The sequence below is a fragment of the Sminthopsis crassicaudata genome, chromosome 2, assembly GCF_048593235.1.
Source record: "Sminthopsis crassicaudata isolate SCR6 chromosome 2, ASM4859323v1, whole genome shotgun sequence".
NCBI classification, from domain to species: Eukaryota; Metazoa; Chordata; class Mammalia; order Dasyuromorphia; family Dasyuridae; genus Sminthopsis; species Sminthopsis crassicaudata.
This window is the reverse complement of record NC_133618.1, coordinates 140068443-140085656: the sequence shown is the minus strand read 5'-3', so window position 1 is coordinate 140085656 and position 17214 is coordinate 140068443. Positions and strand designations below refer to the sequence as shown.

General features: G+C 33.3%; 1 protein-coding gene across 1 annotated transcript in view; it reads right to left on the bottom strand.

The window, feature by feature from the left end:
- Positions 1–372: 372 nt before the first annotated feature.
- The window catches only part of ATP6V1B2 (ATPase H+ transporting V1 subunit B2), a 29489-nt gene continuing 12647 nt past the window's right edge, over positions 373–17214 (bottom strand). Inside the window, 14 exon segments of the mRNA XM_074287454.1 lie at positions 373–1897; positions 2607–2736; positions 4078–4182; positions 5811–5893; positions 6675–6825; positions 7724–7847; positions 8221–8318; positions 8826–8927; positions 9431–9570; positions 12300–12357; positions 12359–12378; positions 12496–12580; positions 13353–13478; positions 16524–16579. Coding sequence (XP_074143555.1) covers positions 1755–1897; positions 2607–2736; positions 4078–4182; positions 5811–5893; positions 6675–6825; positions 7724–7847; positions 8221–8318; positions 8826–8927; positions 9431–9570; positions 12300–12357; positions 12359–12378; positions 12496–12580; positions 13353–13478; positions 16524–16579 — 1421 coding nt within the window. The 3' untranslated portion in view covers positions 373–1754.

Here is a 17214-nt window from a genome sequence, read left to right as displayed (position 1 = left end):
CCCTTATTTTCCACCCTTTCTATTTCCTCTGTCCACCCTGAAAAATGGAACAATTTATAAATACTGTGCTAAGCCTTAGGAAGAAGGTGAACTAAGGACTAACATCAACTAGGGACCAGACTCCAAAGTAGAATATAGAATATAAGATTAGGGTCTACTAAAAGGTTCTCTCTGATATAATTAGAAAATTTAAAGGTTAGTATGAATAATGGAGTTTTGTGGAGGGAAAAAAACAGCTTCTGTATTTATAGCAGTTATACAAGGCATAATGGATTTTAATATTCAAAATTAAGTCTTATAAAACTTTGAATCTTAATAGCTTCTTATATTGCAGTTATTGTGACTCATTAATTCTCAAGTGAGACAAATAACTTTCAGTCAACTTCCATTTTATTTAACATTTATTTTTCATATTGTAATATTCAGATGTCACATATTCTACATTGATATTTTCATGCTAACAACCCCCTCCCATCCCAAGAAAAATAAAGGATTTTACACAACTTTAGGATGGAATGCACTAGAAACGAAATTGCAATTTGCACCCAAGTTACAAAGAACGCAGAGACCAAACAACGGAAAAGCTGCATAGAAGACAGCTGCAGGGGATAACATGAGAAAGGAGCAAATCAGAATCCTGAAGAATCTCAATGTTAATAATTGTGCCATGGGATTAACCCAGAGGCCAAAGTGATCAGAAAGCAGAACCAAACAGAGGATTTCAACAGAATGTTCTATATATTAATTCAAAATATTCATTTACACATTCCAGCATTTTGTTCTCTTTCCCTTATGCTTTCAGTTTTTGGTAAACATTCTTGAAATTTAAACACTGATAGCACGTCAGCATGTCAGAACACTAGCATGCCTTAATTTATCAAGGTGGAATGGATAGTGTGTTTGCCTGTCCTAAGCTCTTTTCCAATTTTTTTTTTCAGCACAGATAATTATAGGACCTTACAAATCCTCTGTATGGGGGCTTAATAAGGATCATCATGACAAAGTAGGAAACTCACTGCCACCAGATAAATACCAATTGTGCAAAAACTGCAAGTTTTTATACCTAACTTAGAAGGAGTAGCAGCAAAACCCAAGAGTTTCTCCTCCCTCCAGAGTCAGAATCAAGACCAATGGGTTGCCTATGCTCTGGGATCAATATGTAGATCATCATCCTCATTACAGATATAGCAAAAGTCAGAGTTAAAAGGCTTCCCTTGCTAGTTCTGTCCATAAAGCACGTAAAAGTAGGTTACCATCTGTTCTGGGCAACAGCATGGGAACAGTGGTATGCAGGAGGACTAGAGACGTTCTCAACTAAAGGGGATTAAATATATACTTCTTGGCTATCCTAAAAGACTTGCACAGACTTAGGTTTGGCCTTTATTTGGAGGCCAAGACATTATAGCTTCATCTAGCCACACTCCTGAAGAGATTTAAAGAAATAAGGTCCAGGAGACCCAAATAATTAGGGTGTAATTAGACGAATAACTACACCATTAAGTACAAACACACATCAATAAAAGACAGCTTCAATTCAGTCCCTGCAGCCACTTTAACAAAGCATTGAAGATACAGGCTTTTGGAATAGAGAATATTTTAAAGTCTATTATCAGTTTAAAACATCAGGAACACTGGCACAATATGTTACCTATTCTTTGTTTTAATTACAGGGTAACACGTAAACTCCAACACAAAGAAGGAGGGAGAGGGGGAGGAAAGAATAAAACCAGTATTTCACAGAGATGAAGTCGAAGCTAGTGCTTTATTGAAGAGTCTCGAGGGTAAAATTCACTCAGGGTGCTTTGAGGGATTCTCTTCAACATTTCTTTGGGGAAGATTCGAAGGAGTTGCCAACCAATGTCCAAAGTTTCAAAGACAGTACGGTTTTCATAAGGACCTAAAACAGGCAATAAAGGGAGAAAATGATTAATTATATTATAAAAATGCCTACCTGGGGCAGCGAGGCAGCACAGTGGATAGAGCACCAGCCCTGAAGTCAGGAGAACCTGAGTAAAAATATTGTTTCAGACACTTTATACTTCCTAGCTGTGTGACCCTGGGCAAGTCACTTATTGCCTCAAGGAAAAAAAAAAAAGCCTGCTTTATTCAATCAACAACTATTTATTATCACTGAGTATCTATTATATGCATAGTACTAAGGCACAAAACAAAAAAATCAATCTATTTTTATTTTTTTGAAATATCAAGAGTCTAGAGATCTTCAAGGGCATATAGTTTAGTAGAGAAGTGGAGGTGAAAGTCATGATATAAATAGGGGTGTTTAAAAGAGAAGGGATGGTCACTCATTTAATAAACTTGCAGTGGAAGAAGACCATTAGTGTACCAGGTAGAGGGGAAGAATATAACTAAACTCCTCTACAAAATGAGAACTACCATCTATGGAAGAAAAGGAAAAGGAGAGAATAAGACAAAAATTCCATAGGAGCCAAGACCTAGAATAGAACCTTAAACAGCAAGAGAATATATCTAAGAGTAAAAAGGAGGATATATAATTAAATCAACTACATTTTTCAAATCAAACTACATCTTCAGAATCCTTAATGAAGTTTCCTATAAACTTTTTATGTGTAACATTTTTATCTTACCCTGAGCAATAAAGTTCCTTTCAAACTTCTGCAAAAATTCCAGATAAAGGAGATCATCTGAGGTGAGGGCTTCTTCTCCAACAACTGCTTTCATGGCTTGTACATCCTTACCAATAGCATAGCATGCATACTAGGTAAAGCATAACAAAAAAAACAAAAAAAAATTTTAAAGAGTGGAACATTTTCCTTTAACAGTAGTTAGCCTGGCTAGTTTTAATAAAATCATCATCTAAAGAAACTACCCTGGAGCCTGATAACAGATAACAGAGTCGAAATTAATACCAGATGAGTCTTGCTTAGAATTATCCAAAAGGACATTTCTCTTTCCAACAATGAAGGGATTCAGGAAAATTCCAATAGACCTGTGATGTAAAAAGCCATATGCCTCTAGTGGGAACTGAATGTGGATCACAGCATAGTATTTCACCTTTTTTGCTTTGTTTTGTTTTTTCTTTCTCATTTTTTCTCTTTTTGATCTAATTTTTCTTGGGCAGCATGATACATATTGAAGTATATATAGAAGAATTGCAAATTTTAAACATATATGGGATTACTTATTTTTTAGGAGAGGGGGTTGGAGGGGAAGAGAGGGAGAAAAATTTGAAACACAAGGTTTTACAAGGATGAATGCTGAAAATTATCTTTGCAGGTGTTTTGAAAATTAAAAAGTTACTTAAAAAAAAAAGAATTATTCAAAAAGGTTTATGTACTAAAGCATGCAAAAATACTCAGCATAAAGCAGTCTCACTTAAAAGGTTAAGTTTTTTATGCACACTCTAAGACTATTAACTTCAGAAATGTATAGAATTCTACATGCAAGGAAACACTTTTGTTGTCATTAGAGTTACAGAAAGATATTTAAGCATTTCAATATCAGCAGTGTTTATTTTGAGAGAGTATCAATATATAGAATCCATACTCCAAGCCTGGGTTCAAAAAAAGATTTATAATGGAGCAAGCCCTATCAATAACGCATCTATTAGTTATTTGACTGTCTTTATGGGAAAATTGTATTCTAAACTGAGATAAAAGTAAATCGTTCTTAATGTGGCTATCTAAACAAGACAATATATACAAGCACATAAAACTATATTCTTCAGTGTTTCTAATGTTTATTGTTTAATGTACCAAGAAATGTTTTACTGAATGCTTTTTAGGATAGTAGTAAAACTACCAATAAAATTTACAACAGTTTTGTTGCTTGGTTTAAGATTTAGAAACTACTGCCATATTAAGACATGGACATTAAAGAATGTGATATTTAACTGAAAAAGGTAACTACCATTTTTTAAAAAAGGCTATCGTTGTGTTTATCCATAAAAAGGCCTACAATGATTTCCACTTATCTAAGGAAGCTGAAAAATTCTGATTTCAAAGTCTATAACTAATGGAATTTGGGGGAGGTGAAAACAAGAGAAAGATAAAATGTGTGTATTTTTTAAAAATTCAAAAAATATAAGGACATACATACCAGCTGGTTAGATACATCTGCATGATCTTTTCTAGTCATACCCTCTCCAATTGCAGACTTCATTAACCGGGACAAGGAAGGCAACACATTAATAGGTGGGTAAATCTTGGGTGGAATTAGAGGGAAAAAGAGAAAGAAATAAATACTTTACTTTAAGAAGATTGTAATATTCTGATACAACATTTTGATGGTTAAAAATTCCAGGATTCAGAGTAGGGAGAGAAATTAACTAATCCAACTCTATTTTCAAGATAAGGAAGTCAAGGCCCAGAGAGGTTAATTAACTTTCCAAAGATCATAGAGCTAGCAAACAGCAAAGCTGGATAATTCAAACTTGGTTCTTCTAATGCCAAATTCAACTTCCTATTATACATGCAAGAAGAATTGATATACACTTAAGAAGTGTTTAGCCAAAAAGATGAGAAAGAAATTACCACTTTGCTTAAAAATCCATTCCACTTTGGGATAGCTCTAACATTAGGAATATTTCCCATTTATATCATGCCTAAATTATCCTCTTTTCATTTTCTATCCATTTCTGCTATTTTTTTCCATATGAAGTCAAACAGCCTAAGTCTATTCCTTCTTCCATATCAGACTTTCAAATATTTTATGACAATGATCATGTTTCTCTTAAAACTTTTCTTCTCTGAAAGCAACATCCCCAATTCCTTTAACCAATATTGATATGGGATCAACTCAAGGACCTTAAAAGAAATTATTCATAATACCTCATTATAATTATGAGAATAATATCTCATAAAATTACACACACTTCTCAATTAATAAGAAAGAGCAATAATAGCTCCGGTCTGATTAAAGAAGAGTTAGCTATTAGGGACCCAATCCCAAAAAGTTTTTATGGTTCCACCAACAAACTTGGCAAGTTTGTGTTTAAATGGCTAAAATTGTTTAAATACAATTTTTTTCCCCCCCTGAGGCTAGGGTTAAGTGACTTGCCCAGGGTTGCACAGCTAGGAAGTCTTAAGTGTCTGAGACCAGATTTGAACTCAGGTCCTCCTGAATTCAGGGCTGGTGCTCTATCCACTGCGCCACCTAGCTGCCCCCTAAATTCAATTTTAAGAAATAATTAGCCAAGTTTAAACAAAAATTACAATAGCATAATTAGCAAGACAAATTTTAACCAATTTATATTCTCTAATACTTCAACAAGTGATCATCTTATACACTATGACTTTAATATTCTGATGCTTCACTGTAGTATAATAGTAACCCTGGATTCTCACTAAAGATATAAAGTTGGAAAGGTTTTTTAATATGGGCATGACCAAGCAATAACACTTTTGGTCTCAGAACTCCTATCACTGTGATAGTTATCACACCCACAAAATATCCACACATAACAACCCATCTCTCTACCAAAGTAATGAATAATTAACAGTTTACATTCATGCAGTTTTAGAACAACTCGATATGTAAGCCTAATCATTATTTTGATGATGAAGAGACAGAAGCTTACAAAGCAAAAGTATCAAGTGTCATTCCTACTGAGGCCAATACCAGATAAGAATTGGAATTATGACTCCCAAACCAGTGCTCTTTCCAGATTACAATACTCATTTAAGTATTTGTAATCACATTACAGATAAAGCATTATTTACTTTATAAGATATCTCAATGCATCTTTTTCCTAAGACAGACACAAAGTCATTCATCTAGTTACTACTATTGTAGAAAGCACTTTTCAGAATATTATATAGTCTTTTATATACCTGTCTGTTATGTAGCTGCCTGTCCACATAGATTTGTCCTTCAGTAATATATCCAGTCAAGTCAGGAATAGGATGAGTGATATCTGCCATAAAAAATAGTAAATACAGGGTTATTTTGCTGAATATGAATAATTTATTGAATATGAATTAATTTTTATCAGAATAGCAGATTCCTAAAATAATCTGAACTATGAGAATTGTTTACTAAGTTTGTAAGATTAATAATCACTGCTACAGTAGAGTATGATCATTCCATCTCATACCTGGGGGAGGGTATGGGAGATACAAGAAAGTATAGATTTTAAAAGGTTAGATGACTTCCCCAATGACATGTGACTATGTCAGTAAAGATTTCCCAACTCCTATGTCAACACTCTTTGTATTTATTTATATATGTGTGACTAATGCATTTATGGGAAAAAATGTGCTCAGTTAAGAACTTCCTTTCTCAATGCAGATCAGTTTCTTCTCTTCAATTTTTAATCTTAATGGTGTAGTCTAGGGATAGATGCACTAAGAAATGACTTGCTCAAGTTCACATAGCCAATACTGTGTCAGAAATTGAATATGAACCCAGTTCTTTCTGATTCAGAAGCCAGTTCTCTATCTATTATGCCTGTGTACGTGGTGTATTGTTGCTGATTATAAAAAATCAGTGTCTAAAATAAACTCCCATCCTGTCATAAATAAGATACTTATAATTGGATATTACTCACAAATGAAACAAAGTATTTCAACTAAGATTACTTTTCAGCTACCCTGAGAATTGGCAAATAAAAACTATCAACAGTATGATGGAGACTTTCAAAATACAAGATCCTAGAAAGATTAGATAGGTTATAACCAAAAAAACCAAAAACTCACCATCATTAGGCATAGTGAGGATAGGGATCTGAGTAATTGAACCATTCCTGCCTTCCACACGACCAGCTCGTTCATATATTGTAGCTAAGTCTGTATACATATAGCCTGGGAAGCCACGACGACCAGGAACTTCTTCTCGGGCTGCTGAAACCTATCAGCAATTCAAGACAATATACACTTGTAAAAAAGAAACTCATTGAAAAGGTAAAATCTATTCATCAATAGATTATTTCAAAAAAGGGAATACTGCCTGTTTAATATTTTTTCTATAATATAAGCACAAATTATTTAGAATGGGAAACCAAAAACCTAATTTCAAACACTAAAATTCAATCAACATCATAATAACTTAATATTTCAGACTTTACACTTTAACTAATACATACTGATATATGAAGATTTAGGGATATATCCTTGGAAGTCATCTAACATGAGAACACAGGCATACACAATGATCTTCTCCCTTCCACAATCAACAGCAAAAAATAAAGGAAAGCACTAACAACAAATTTAATTACACATCTACTTCTGAAAAAATACAACTGACCTTGTTTGTCATAGGGAAGTGTCATGAGAAACAAATTTAAATATATTCTTTAAATGTCTTATTTAAACTGTGATAGTAAAGTAAATATTCTAATCCTAAGACTTCTGGACAGTTCTACATTGCTCCTTCTTTACTATCTACCACACACATATACACTAAGAATTCCTCTAAGGAACAAGACATACAAAAATGAAATGCATTATATATGTTTAAAAACTCATCTCAAATAAGGTTTATTAATAGCAATATTAACTGGTTTTTCTCTCATTATTTCCTTTTACCCTCACTCTCTGGAGGTTCTTTATGAAGAAAAATGGCCAAAAAAAAAAAAAAAAAGGTACACAAACACAAGGCACAAAAGACCAATATAATTACAGTTGATAATTAGTTCCTGAATCATGTAAAAAAGACTTCTTTTGCTCATTTCTGCTGTCTAGCATGATCATACTTAATGAAGAACACTAAAAAAAAAAAAAAAAAAAAAAAAAAAAAAAAAAATTACCTCTCGAAGAGCTTCAGCATAAGAACTCATATCTGTTAGAATAACCAATACATGCTTTTCACATTGATAGGCCAGAAATTCTGCTGTTGTTAGAGCCAGACGAGGAGTGATAATACGCTCAATGCTGAAAATGAACAAAAGTTCTTCAAATATAAAGTTCAAACTATATAGACTTGATAAGTTCAAACTTACACAGACTCTGATTTGAAAAAGACACAAATTTTAGAAATGTAGTACAACTTACTGAGGGTAAAATAAAGTGATTTTAAAATTGCTGAATATACTCAGTGAATTTTTGACATTATGTATATTTTCTGCATATAGATCAATTCAAATATGTGCTAAATGCCAGTATGATCCTTATCTTCTCAGATCAAAGAGCTCAGAGACCAAGCAATTGAGGTTGGATTCCTAAGTCTTGGAAAGCAGAGGGATATTCTGGCATTGAACCCAAGTCTCCAAATAAGCATAAAAGAGAAATAGTTGTCTTTACTTACGTTGGGTCATTAGCTAAGTTCAAAAAAAGACAGACATTATCCATTGAGCCATTTTCTTCAAAGTCAGATTTGAAGAATCGAGCAGTTTCCATGTTTACCTAAATAATAATATTTTCATTAGTACTAGGAGATGAAAATTTTTGAAATATGTCCAAGAAAAGTCCAATTTGGATCTGAACTGATTTTTTCCAATTTCACTCAAATATCTGTAACACAATTTTCTCTTAAAGTCAACAAGGAATAAATAGCCATTCTATTTCAATGGCTTGGCTTTTCGAAGAATTTTGAATTTGGAACACTAAAGGTCAGCCTTTATTTTGTCTCACAGTGCCTAAGGCAAATGGCAGAACATGGTACAATTCACTTCAGTCAATTCAAATTTATATTCATGGCCATTTCAAATCAAATAAAAAGTCAAAACAGACCACCTGCTAAAATCTATGGTAGTGATAGGCTATGGCTATACTCCAATATATCAGCAAACTACAAGTTTTACTAAAAGAATCATTTTGTAACTTCTTCAAGTCAACCTGATATTTAGTCCATCATTTCAATAACCAAAGTCATCAGCTTTAAATGTTTCTACGACTAGAAATTATACTTACACCCATAGCAGCAAATACAATCGCAAAATTTTCTTCACTATAGTCCATGACATCTTTGGATTTCTTCACCAAACCAGCCTGACGACAGATCTGAGCCGCAATCTAATGATTATAAAGATATCAAGGTGAAAACTGCCCTAACATCCTATAGTAAGATAAAAATTATAATTTATAACCTCTGAGATTCTATACTAGACAATTAGAATTTCTTTTAGATGGCTTAAAAAACTAGTAAGATATTATAGGTCTCTTTTTTTTTTTTTCCTGAGGCAATTGGGGTTAAGTGACTTGCCCAGGGTCACAAAGCTAAGAAGTGTTATATGTCTGAGGTCATATTTGAACTCAGGTCCTCCAGACTTTAAGGCTAGTGCTCTATCCATTGCACCACCTGCCTGCCCCATGTAGGTCTCTTCTTAAGACTGGCCAACCTACAAATACTTCATGTATAATACAGCAAAACTGAAACTAGAGTTTGGATACACTTCACAATATGGTAACTTCAAAAATAAAAGCCATTAAAAAAAAATCATGTTGCTCTTAAAATAAACTTCCAGAATTTCTTTCCTAATACAGCTCTGGTGCCAAGAAGTTACTTTAGCACTCACCTCATTATGGGGTAAGCCAGCAGCAGAAAAGATGGGAATTTTCTGCCCTCTAGCAATGCTGTTCATGCCATCTATTGCTGAAATGCCCGTTTGAATCATTTCCTCAGGGTAGATTCGACATTGAGGGTTGATTGGCTGTCCTATTGAATAAACATAAAAGAAAAAATTTATCTCCATAATATTAAAAAAAAAGGTCAATAATCATAGAGGCAAAGCCAAAATGACAGAGAAAAGGCAAAGACCTTCCTAAGATCTCAAAACTCCACCAAAAAACTTTAAATTTAAATAAATAAATCCTAAAGCAGCAGTATGCACAAAAGGATGGGCTGAAACCATTTTCCAACCCAAGATACTTGGGAGGTTGGTAGGAAAGGTTTATTGCACTGAGATGAGAATGGAGTATAGTCCAGTGCATGCTACACCCCAGCAAACCATGAGGTAGATCTTGGGGGTGAATTAATCAGTAGTTAACAATGGTGATTCCTAGACCTTTCTACCCATAGCCATTAAGGAAGTCAGACAACCAATCAGAAGGAAGATTACAGCAGTTCCTCTGCTAGACCAGGAATTAATCACAACTGGATCTAGGCTGAAGTCCTGGATTTCAATACCAAGACAAGAAGTACTAGTACCCTAGAGCTAGTGGTTCCAGGAGAATTAGTTCTGGAATAGTTCTTGAGCAGAAAAGAGTACTTGAGGTCACAGACCTGGAAAACAATAAATACACCTCTCCCTAAATCATACCATCTTAGAAGAATGGAAAACTCATAGCTGCCTAGAATTATCCCTGAAACAGCTAAGCAAAAATCCTGAAGCTTGAGACAGTAGTTGAGAGAGTAGATTACGGGGGGAAAATGGATGGAGGAAAATACATGGTAATCATAAATTACAGTTGAAGTTTCTCTGATAAAGACTTTACTTATCAAATATATATAAAAAATTGAACCAAAATTATAGAAGAACCATTCCTCAATTAATACATGATCAAAGGATATGAACAAGCAGTTTTTAGACAAAGTAATCAAAGTTATCTATAATCATAAAAAAATGCTCTAAATCACTATTAATTAGGAAATTATGTAAATTAAAATGACTTTGACCTAACACCACATACCTACCAGATTGGCTAATATGACAGAAAAGGAAAATGACAAATATTGGAAGAGATGGGAGAAAATCAAGACACCAATGCACTGCTGGTGAAATATCACTTATTCAACCCTTCTCTAAAGCAATTTGAAATTATGCCCAAAGGTCTCTATACTCTTTGAACCAAAGTCCTCCTGATTTCAGGGCCAGTGTTCTATCCACTATGTCATGTAACTGTCCCTAAAGTATTAAATTAAACGGGAAAAAAAAGAATTAAAAGGGGAAAAAAAAAAGAAAATGCACAAAACATTTTCCTCTACATTTCAGTTCACTATTAGCTTTCCAACTCAGTTTAACAAAAAAAAAAAAAAAAACACACAAAAAAAAAACATAATATAATCCTTATAGTGTAACAAAATGTATGTGGTTGCACTAATCCATTCCCATGAGAAAAATAAGAAAATAAAACAGGAACACATTCCTGATTTCAAAACTATGGTTATAAAACACATGATGTTTATTTCAAAAACTTATCAATTGTGAATGTTGCATAGAGTGTTCTGGGGGCAAATCTCTGAAAAACATTTCAGTTAAGTGTCTTCTGTTCTCACATAGTGAATTAAATTTAGGAGGTATTTATTTAAGGCCTCTTATGGAAAAGACAACAAGGATTTTTCCCCCCTCCGCACATGTGATTTCATATATCTAGAACAGTGGCCAAGTTTTTGACATGCACCCGATCAGTAAAAAAATATTCAAGCATGAATCCAAAATACTGTATATTCACTTGTTTATGAATTATAAGATGTGCACTACTATACTAACAATTACATTACAAAAATAGAAAGAATTAGACAAAATTGAAATAATATTTGTTCCTAGTGTCAACAAGGAACCAAATCATTGGCATTTATTAAACAGAGAACTATTTAATATAGTCAGACCTATGACTTAGGAATATCACTGGTAGCTGGATGGATTGTAAAAGGGAAATACTTGAGAAAGCCTAATTAGAAGGCAACTGCAATAGTGTAGGCAAGAAGGGATGACTTGAATTTGGGAGCTGGCTATGTGAGTAGCAATAAGTGGAAGAGATATAAGAGATGTCAGAGAGAAATGACAAAATTTGACAACTGATTAGATACACAAGGTAAGAGAGGAAAGGGAGTTCAATAAAACACCAAAGTGGTGAACGTGAGTGAGTAAAAGGACAAAAGTACTAAACTAGTGAAGCATGGAATAGCTGGAGATATTTTTTTGGGGCGAGATATTGTAGATCACTGATGCATGTTTATTCTGTGCAAGCATCTGTCTCACTTAAAACAAAATCATAAAAAGGGGGGCAGGAGAGAAGATGATGGGGGAAATAATGATGAAGAAACAAAACATTACTAAAAAAACTTATTTTAAAGACAGAAGAAAAGAAGAAGGGCCCTTATTCACCTATCACTATAATAAAGGGCATCTTAGGTGATTTTTGGATTACTTTTTTTTTTTTTTTCCCCTCACTGAGGTTGGGGTTAAGTGACTTGCCCAGAGTCACACAGCTAGGAAGTATTAAGTGTCTGAGACCAGATTTGAACTCGGGTCCTCCTGAATTCAAGGCTGGTGCTCTATCCACTGCGCCACCTAGTTGCCCCTTTAGGTGATTTTTTGGGGGGTGGAGAATGGAATTTTCCTAATGTCACCAAAATAGCTTTAGATTCCCAATGAGATAAAGTTATAACACTAACTTCCCTGAAAGGTCAATTTATTCTACTTCCTGAAAATTAATACCTACCCATAATGTCAAGAAAGTCTTCAGCTAAAACAGCTGGGCCTCTGTCAATAGGTTTCCCCAGAACCATTGAAAACTCGACCTGTATAAAAAAAGAGTAATAAAATAGCTACATGAACAAGGTATCTGGTTTCGAAAAGCATAATTCTGATAAGTCAAAAATAACAACTCAAAATAAGAAATACAACTTCTTATATACCAAGCATATCTTCAGACACTGGTGTTCGAAGAATATCTCCTGTAAATTCACAGGCAGTCTTCTTGGCATCTATACCAGAAGTCCCCTTCAAAAACCTACCAAAATAAAAGAGATATAACAGAGGCAATAGGGTATGGATTTTTTTTTTAATCCACATTTGAGTCCCATCTATAATATTAATTATGACATAAGGCAAAATAATTTATTGCAAGCCAGTTTCCTGCAAAAATGGGAATAATACTAAGTGCATTACCTACATCATAGGGTTTTGGTTAATGAAAGCATTTTACAAAATTATATAATATAATGTGCTGTAACAACTGCAATCTCACTTACCAGTCCAATACATTCTGGTCAGTTCTAACAATGTGAAAAATTCTTCTACATACTAAGCAGAAATCTGCCTGCCTATAATTTCCATTCTCTATTACTGTTTTAATCCCACTTTCCCAAAACAGAGTTTCAAGTAAGGCTCTTTTAAACAGAGGTATCATGAATACCAAAACATTTTCCTCAGGTCAATGTTCTCAATTATCCATAAGTTTCTCCCTATCCCCATAAATTAACTCCATGAGCTCTAGACTTTATCTAACTCCCTTTGTGATAATCCAGTTCATTCTTCACTCACCTTCACCACCAGCACCAGCACCACCACTTCCTCCCCAGAAAAAATGTATTTTACCAGCCAATGGATAGTAGATAAGACTACAGATGAGAGTTTCTTGGCAAAAGCAAAAGAATGACAATTTTTGACCTTTAGTACCCTTCTTTCCAAAATGACTTTTAAATGATTACAAGCAAAAATAAATTGACTAAATTGACTGACTACAAAGATATATGAAGAAAAAAAACACCACTGACCAGTTTTAGTAAGTGCTACTTACCTGAACTACTGCTTTGCTACCACTAACTTCTAAAACCTGACCACTTCTCTTTGTGCCATCAGGTAAGGTTAAGAGGACGATCTCAGCATATTTGGGAAACTAAAAAAAAGATAAAGTTTAAAAATTTAAAAAAAAAAAAATCTAAATTCTAAAGCTCCTGAAGATTTTCTATATATTGTACTTAATACAACATGTTCTCAACCCATTTAAAACCTTAAGAATCCTGTCAAACATAAATTCATAGACATACTTACATGAATAAGAGTCAAATTTTATCTATATATCTAGTCAATGACACTTTCTTCTTTAACAAGAATTATGGCTTATTGTGTCTGAGGCAGTTATCTTGGAACCTTAACTTACGACTAGAGCTCTTAAACTATCCAAATATGACTGAAATTATAAGAAAACAAAAGCCAAAATATAAAACGTGATCATACCAGTTTAAAAACAATTTAAATACTATGCTGACAAACATTCCAAAGGAATTCCTTTTTTTTGTTGTTTTATATATATATGTTAGTTTCTTCTCACCAAGAAGTATATTATGAAAAATCATGTGTATTATATACTGAATTGAAACTAGACTGTCTTCTCAAATTTGCCTTATATAAAATAAGTCCTATCCTAAATTAAGTTACATAATTCTTTACCATAAACTTATTTTTCCCTATTAGAAATTATGTTATTATATGTGGCAAAGAGATAGGCAAAGCTTACATTCAAACCTATAACAAAGGCACAATAATCCATATTTATAGATGTACATAAAAGAAATCCATCTACCAAGGAATCTTAACCTAGACTTTAAAAACTTAAATTAACAAATTAATTATTTATGCAATCTTTTACATCATATCCATATATTTATCTCTACTTGGAACAAAACTAAGGAAGCCAGAAAAGATCCATTACACAAATTCACTTATAAAAACTGTTCCTTTAAAGTCCTTATTTCTGGTTCCTAAATTGAAAGATAAGAACTTTTTTTTTTTTTTTTTAAATTTATATTTTTTATTTATTTTTTTATTATTTTTTTTTATTATATATATAATATATATTTTATAATATTATCCCTTGTATTCATTTTTCCAAATTACCCCCCCCCTCTATTCCCTCCCCCCGACGACAGGCAATACCATACATTTTACATGTGTTACAATATAGTCTAGGTACAATACATGTGTGCGAATATCATTTTCTTGTTGCACAATAAACATTAGAATCCGAAGGTACATGCAACCTGGGCAGACAGATATTAGTGCTAATAATTTTCATTCCCCTCCCAGTGTTTCTTCTCTGGGTGCAGCTACCCCTGTCCATCATTGATCAACTGGAAGTGAGTTGGATCTTCTTTATGTTGAAGATTTCCACTTCCATCAGAATACATCCCCATACAGTATTGTTGTTGAAGTGTACAGTGATCTTCTGGTTCTGCTCATTTCACTCAGCATCAGTTGATTTAAGTCTCTCCAGGCCTCTCTATATTCCTCCTGCTGGTCATTTCTTACCGAGCAATAATATTCCATAACCTTCATATACCACAATTTACCCAACCATTCTCCAACTGATGGACATCCATTCATCTTCCAGTTTCTAGCTACAACAAAAAGAGCTGCCACAAACATTTTGGCACATATATGTCTCTTTCCGCTCTTTAGTATTTGAAAGATAAGAACTTAAAAAGAAAATATTTGTATATTATACATGAACACTTTGAAGAGCTGTATTTCAACAAAATAATTGATGCTTGTAAATATTTATCTCAATAAAGTGAGGGTCAACTAGCTGACAAAATGTTTAGAGGACAGGGCCTTAAGTTAGAAAGAGTGTAGTTTAAATCCAGCCTCAAGACATACTAGCTGTGTGTACTACCTCAAATTACTTTACCCTGTTTGCCTGTTTCCTCATCTTTAAAATAAGCTGGAGAAGGAAATGATAAACCATTATATCTTTGCCCAAGAAAACCACAAATGGGGCCAAGAAGAGTTGGACATGACTAAAAAAATGACTAAACAATACATACTCCATTTGTCTGTAAATATGCGAATGGACCTAAAATTTTTAATATGATTGCCTTTGTATACCTGACTTGACAAAAAATATAATTCTTTGACTCAAAATTCAACATTCTGTTAAACCATGTTGTATTATTTATTAGTTATATGGGTATTACTTTAGGGAATTATCTGGGCATCAGTTTCCACATTTGTAAAAATAAATTAGGCCAAATGAATCTGAGGTTTCTTTCAATTCTAAATATAATCTTTTAACTTTATAGCCTTCAGTAATAAAGTTGAAAAGACAAATCCCCTTTTCCATTCCTCTTTCATACAAAGATATGAATTGCAATCTATAGACTTATTTCCCTGATAACATTTTTTTCCCTGGTTTTACATATATACTAACTTTCTAAAATACACATTTCTTTATGAATCATGTTGGGAGAAAAAATTCAGAACAAAAGGGGAAAACCATGAGAGGAAAAAAAAACAAACAGAAAAAAAATGTGGACATAACATGTGTTGATGTACATTCAATCTCCATAGTTCTTTTTCTGGATTCAGATGATGTTTTCTGTCCCAAATTTATTGCCGTGAATCACTGAAGCACTGAGAAGAACCAAGTCTTTCATAGTTGATCATTGCACATTTTTGCCATTACTGTGTACGATATATTTCTGATTCTGTTTATTTTGCTCAGCATCAGTTCCTGTAAATCTTGAACTGATTTCTAAGGCCTTTCTAAAATCAGCTTGCTCATCATTTTTTAAAGAACAATAATACTCCATTACCTTCATATACCACAATTTATTCAGTCATTCCCTGATAACATTTTATTCTTGTAATCTGAGACAGAAAGCTTAACTCAGGTTTTTTAATTATACTGTATAGTGTTATTTTCTATTTCTGAAGCTAATAATGGTAATAAAGATATATACAGCTATGTCTGGAAGAAATACCAATTGATGATTAGCTTAATCTTACCCAATGCATATATAAAGTCACTTTAGTAAAAAACTTGTCAATCACCAGTTCAAAAGTATTCGTTTATTTTTTTTCCTAATGTACAAATTAGGATTTAAATATACCTTTTAATTTCTTTAAAAATCAAAAAAAGCATCAGAAAGAGAGCAATATTTACCTTAACTTGATCTAAGATTACCAAAGGACCGTTGACTCCTGATACTGTTTTGTATGCTGAAAAGAAAAAAGAGTAACAGTTAACTACAGCAGACCAGGACTGCAGGCAGAATCCAATAAGATATATAAGATATATGAGAGAGAGAGAGAGAGAGAGAGAGAGAGAGAGAGAATGGGAAACCCTACAATTTGATAATTATGAGACAAAAACATGGCTATATAACCAGTTGAAGTGAAAATAATCTTAAATTTTAATGGACTTCAGGTTCACTATGAATCCATAGAATTAAAAACCAGATGAGATAATGCTACATTTTAATCCAATCATACATTTATTTACTATGTCCCAGGGCAGATAGAATGTAGGGCTTGAAGTAAGGAAGACTCATCCTTCTGATTTCAAATCTTGGCCTCAGATACTAGCTATGTGATCTTAAGCCAAGTCACTTACCTCTGTTTACTCATCTGTAAAATGAACTAGAGAAAAAAAAAGGGAAACATTCTACTATCTCTGTGAAGAAAATCTCAAATAGGGTCACAAAAAGTTGGACATGACTGAAACCACTGAACATTAACAAAACTATGTCCTAGTTGATGGTATTCAACACATTCATTTATTAACTATCTACTAACCCTAACCCTAAATTCACCCTAACCCTAACCTTAGATATTAAAGTAAATGGAAAACAGTC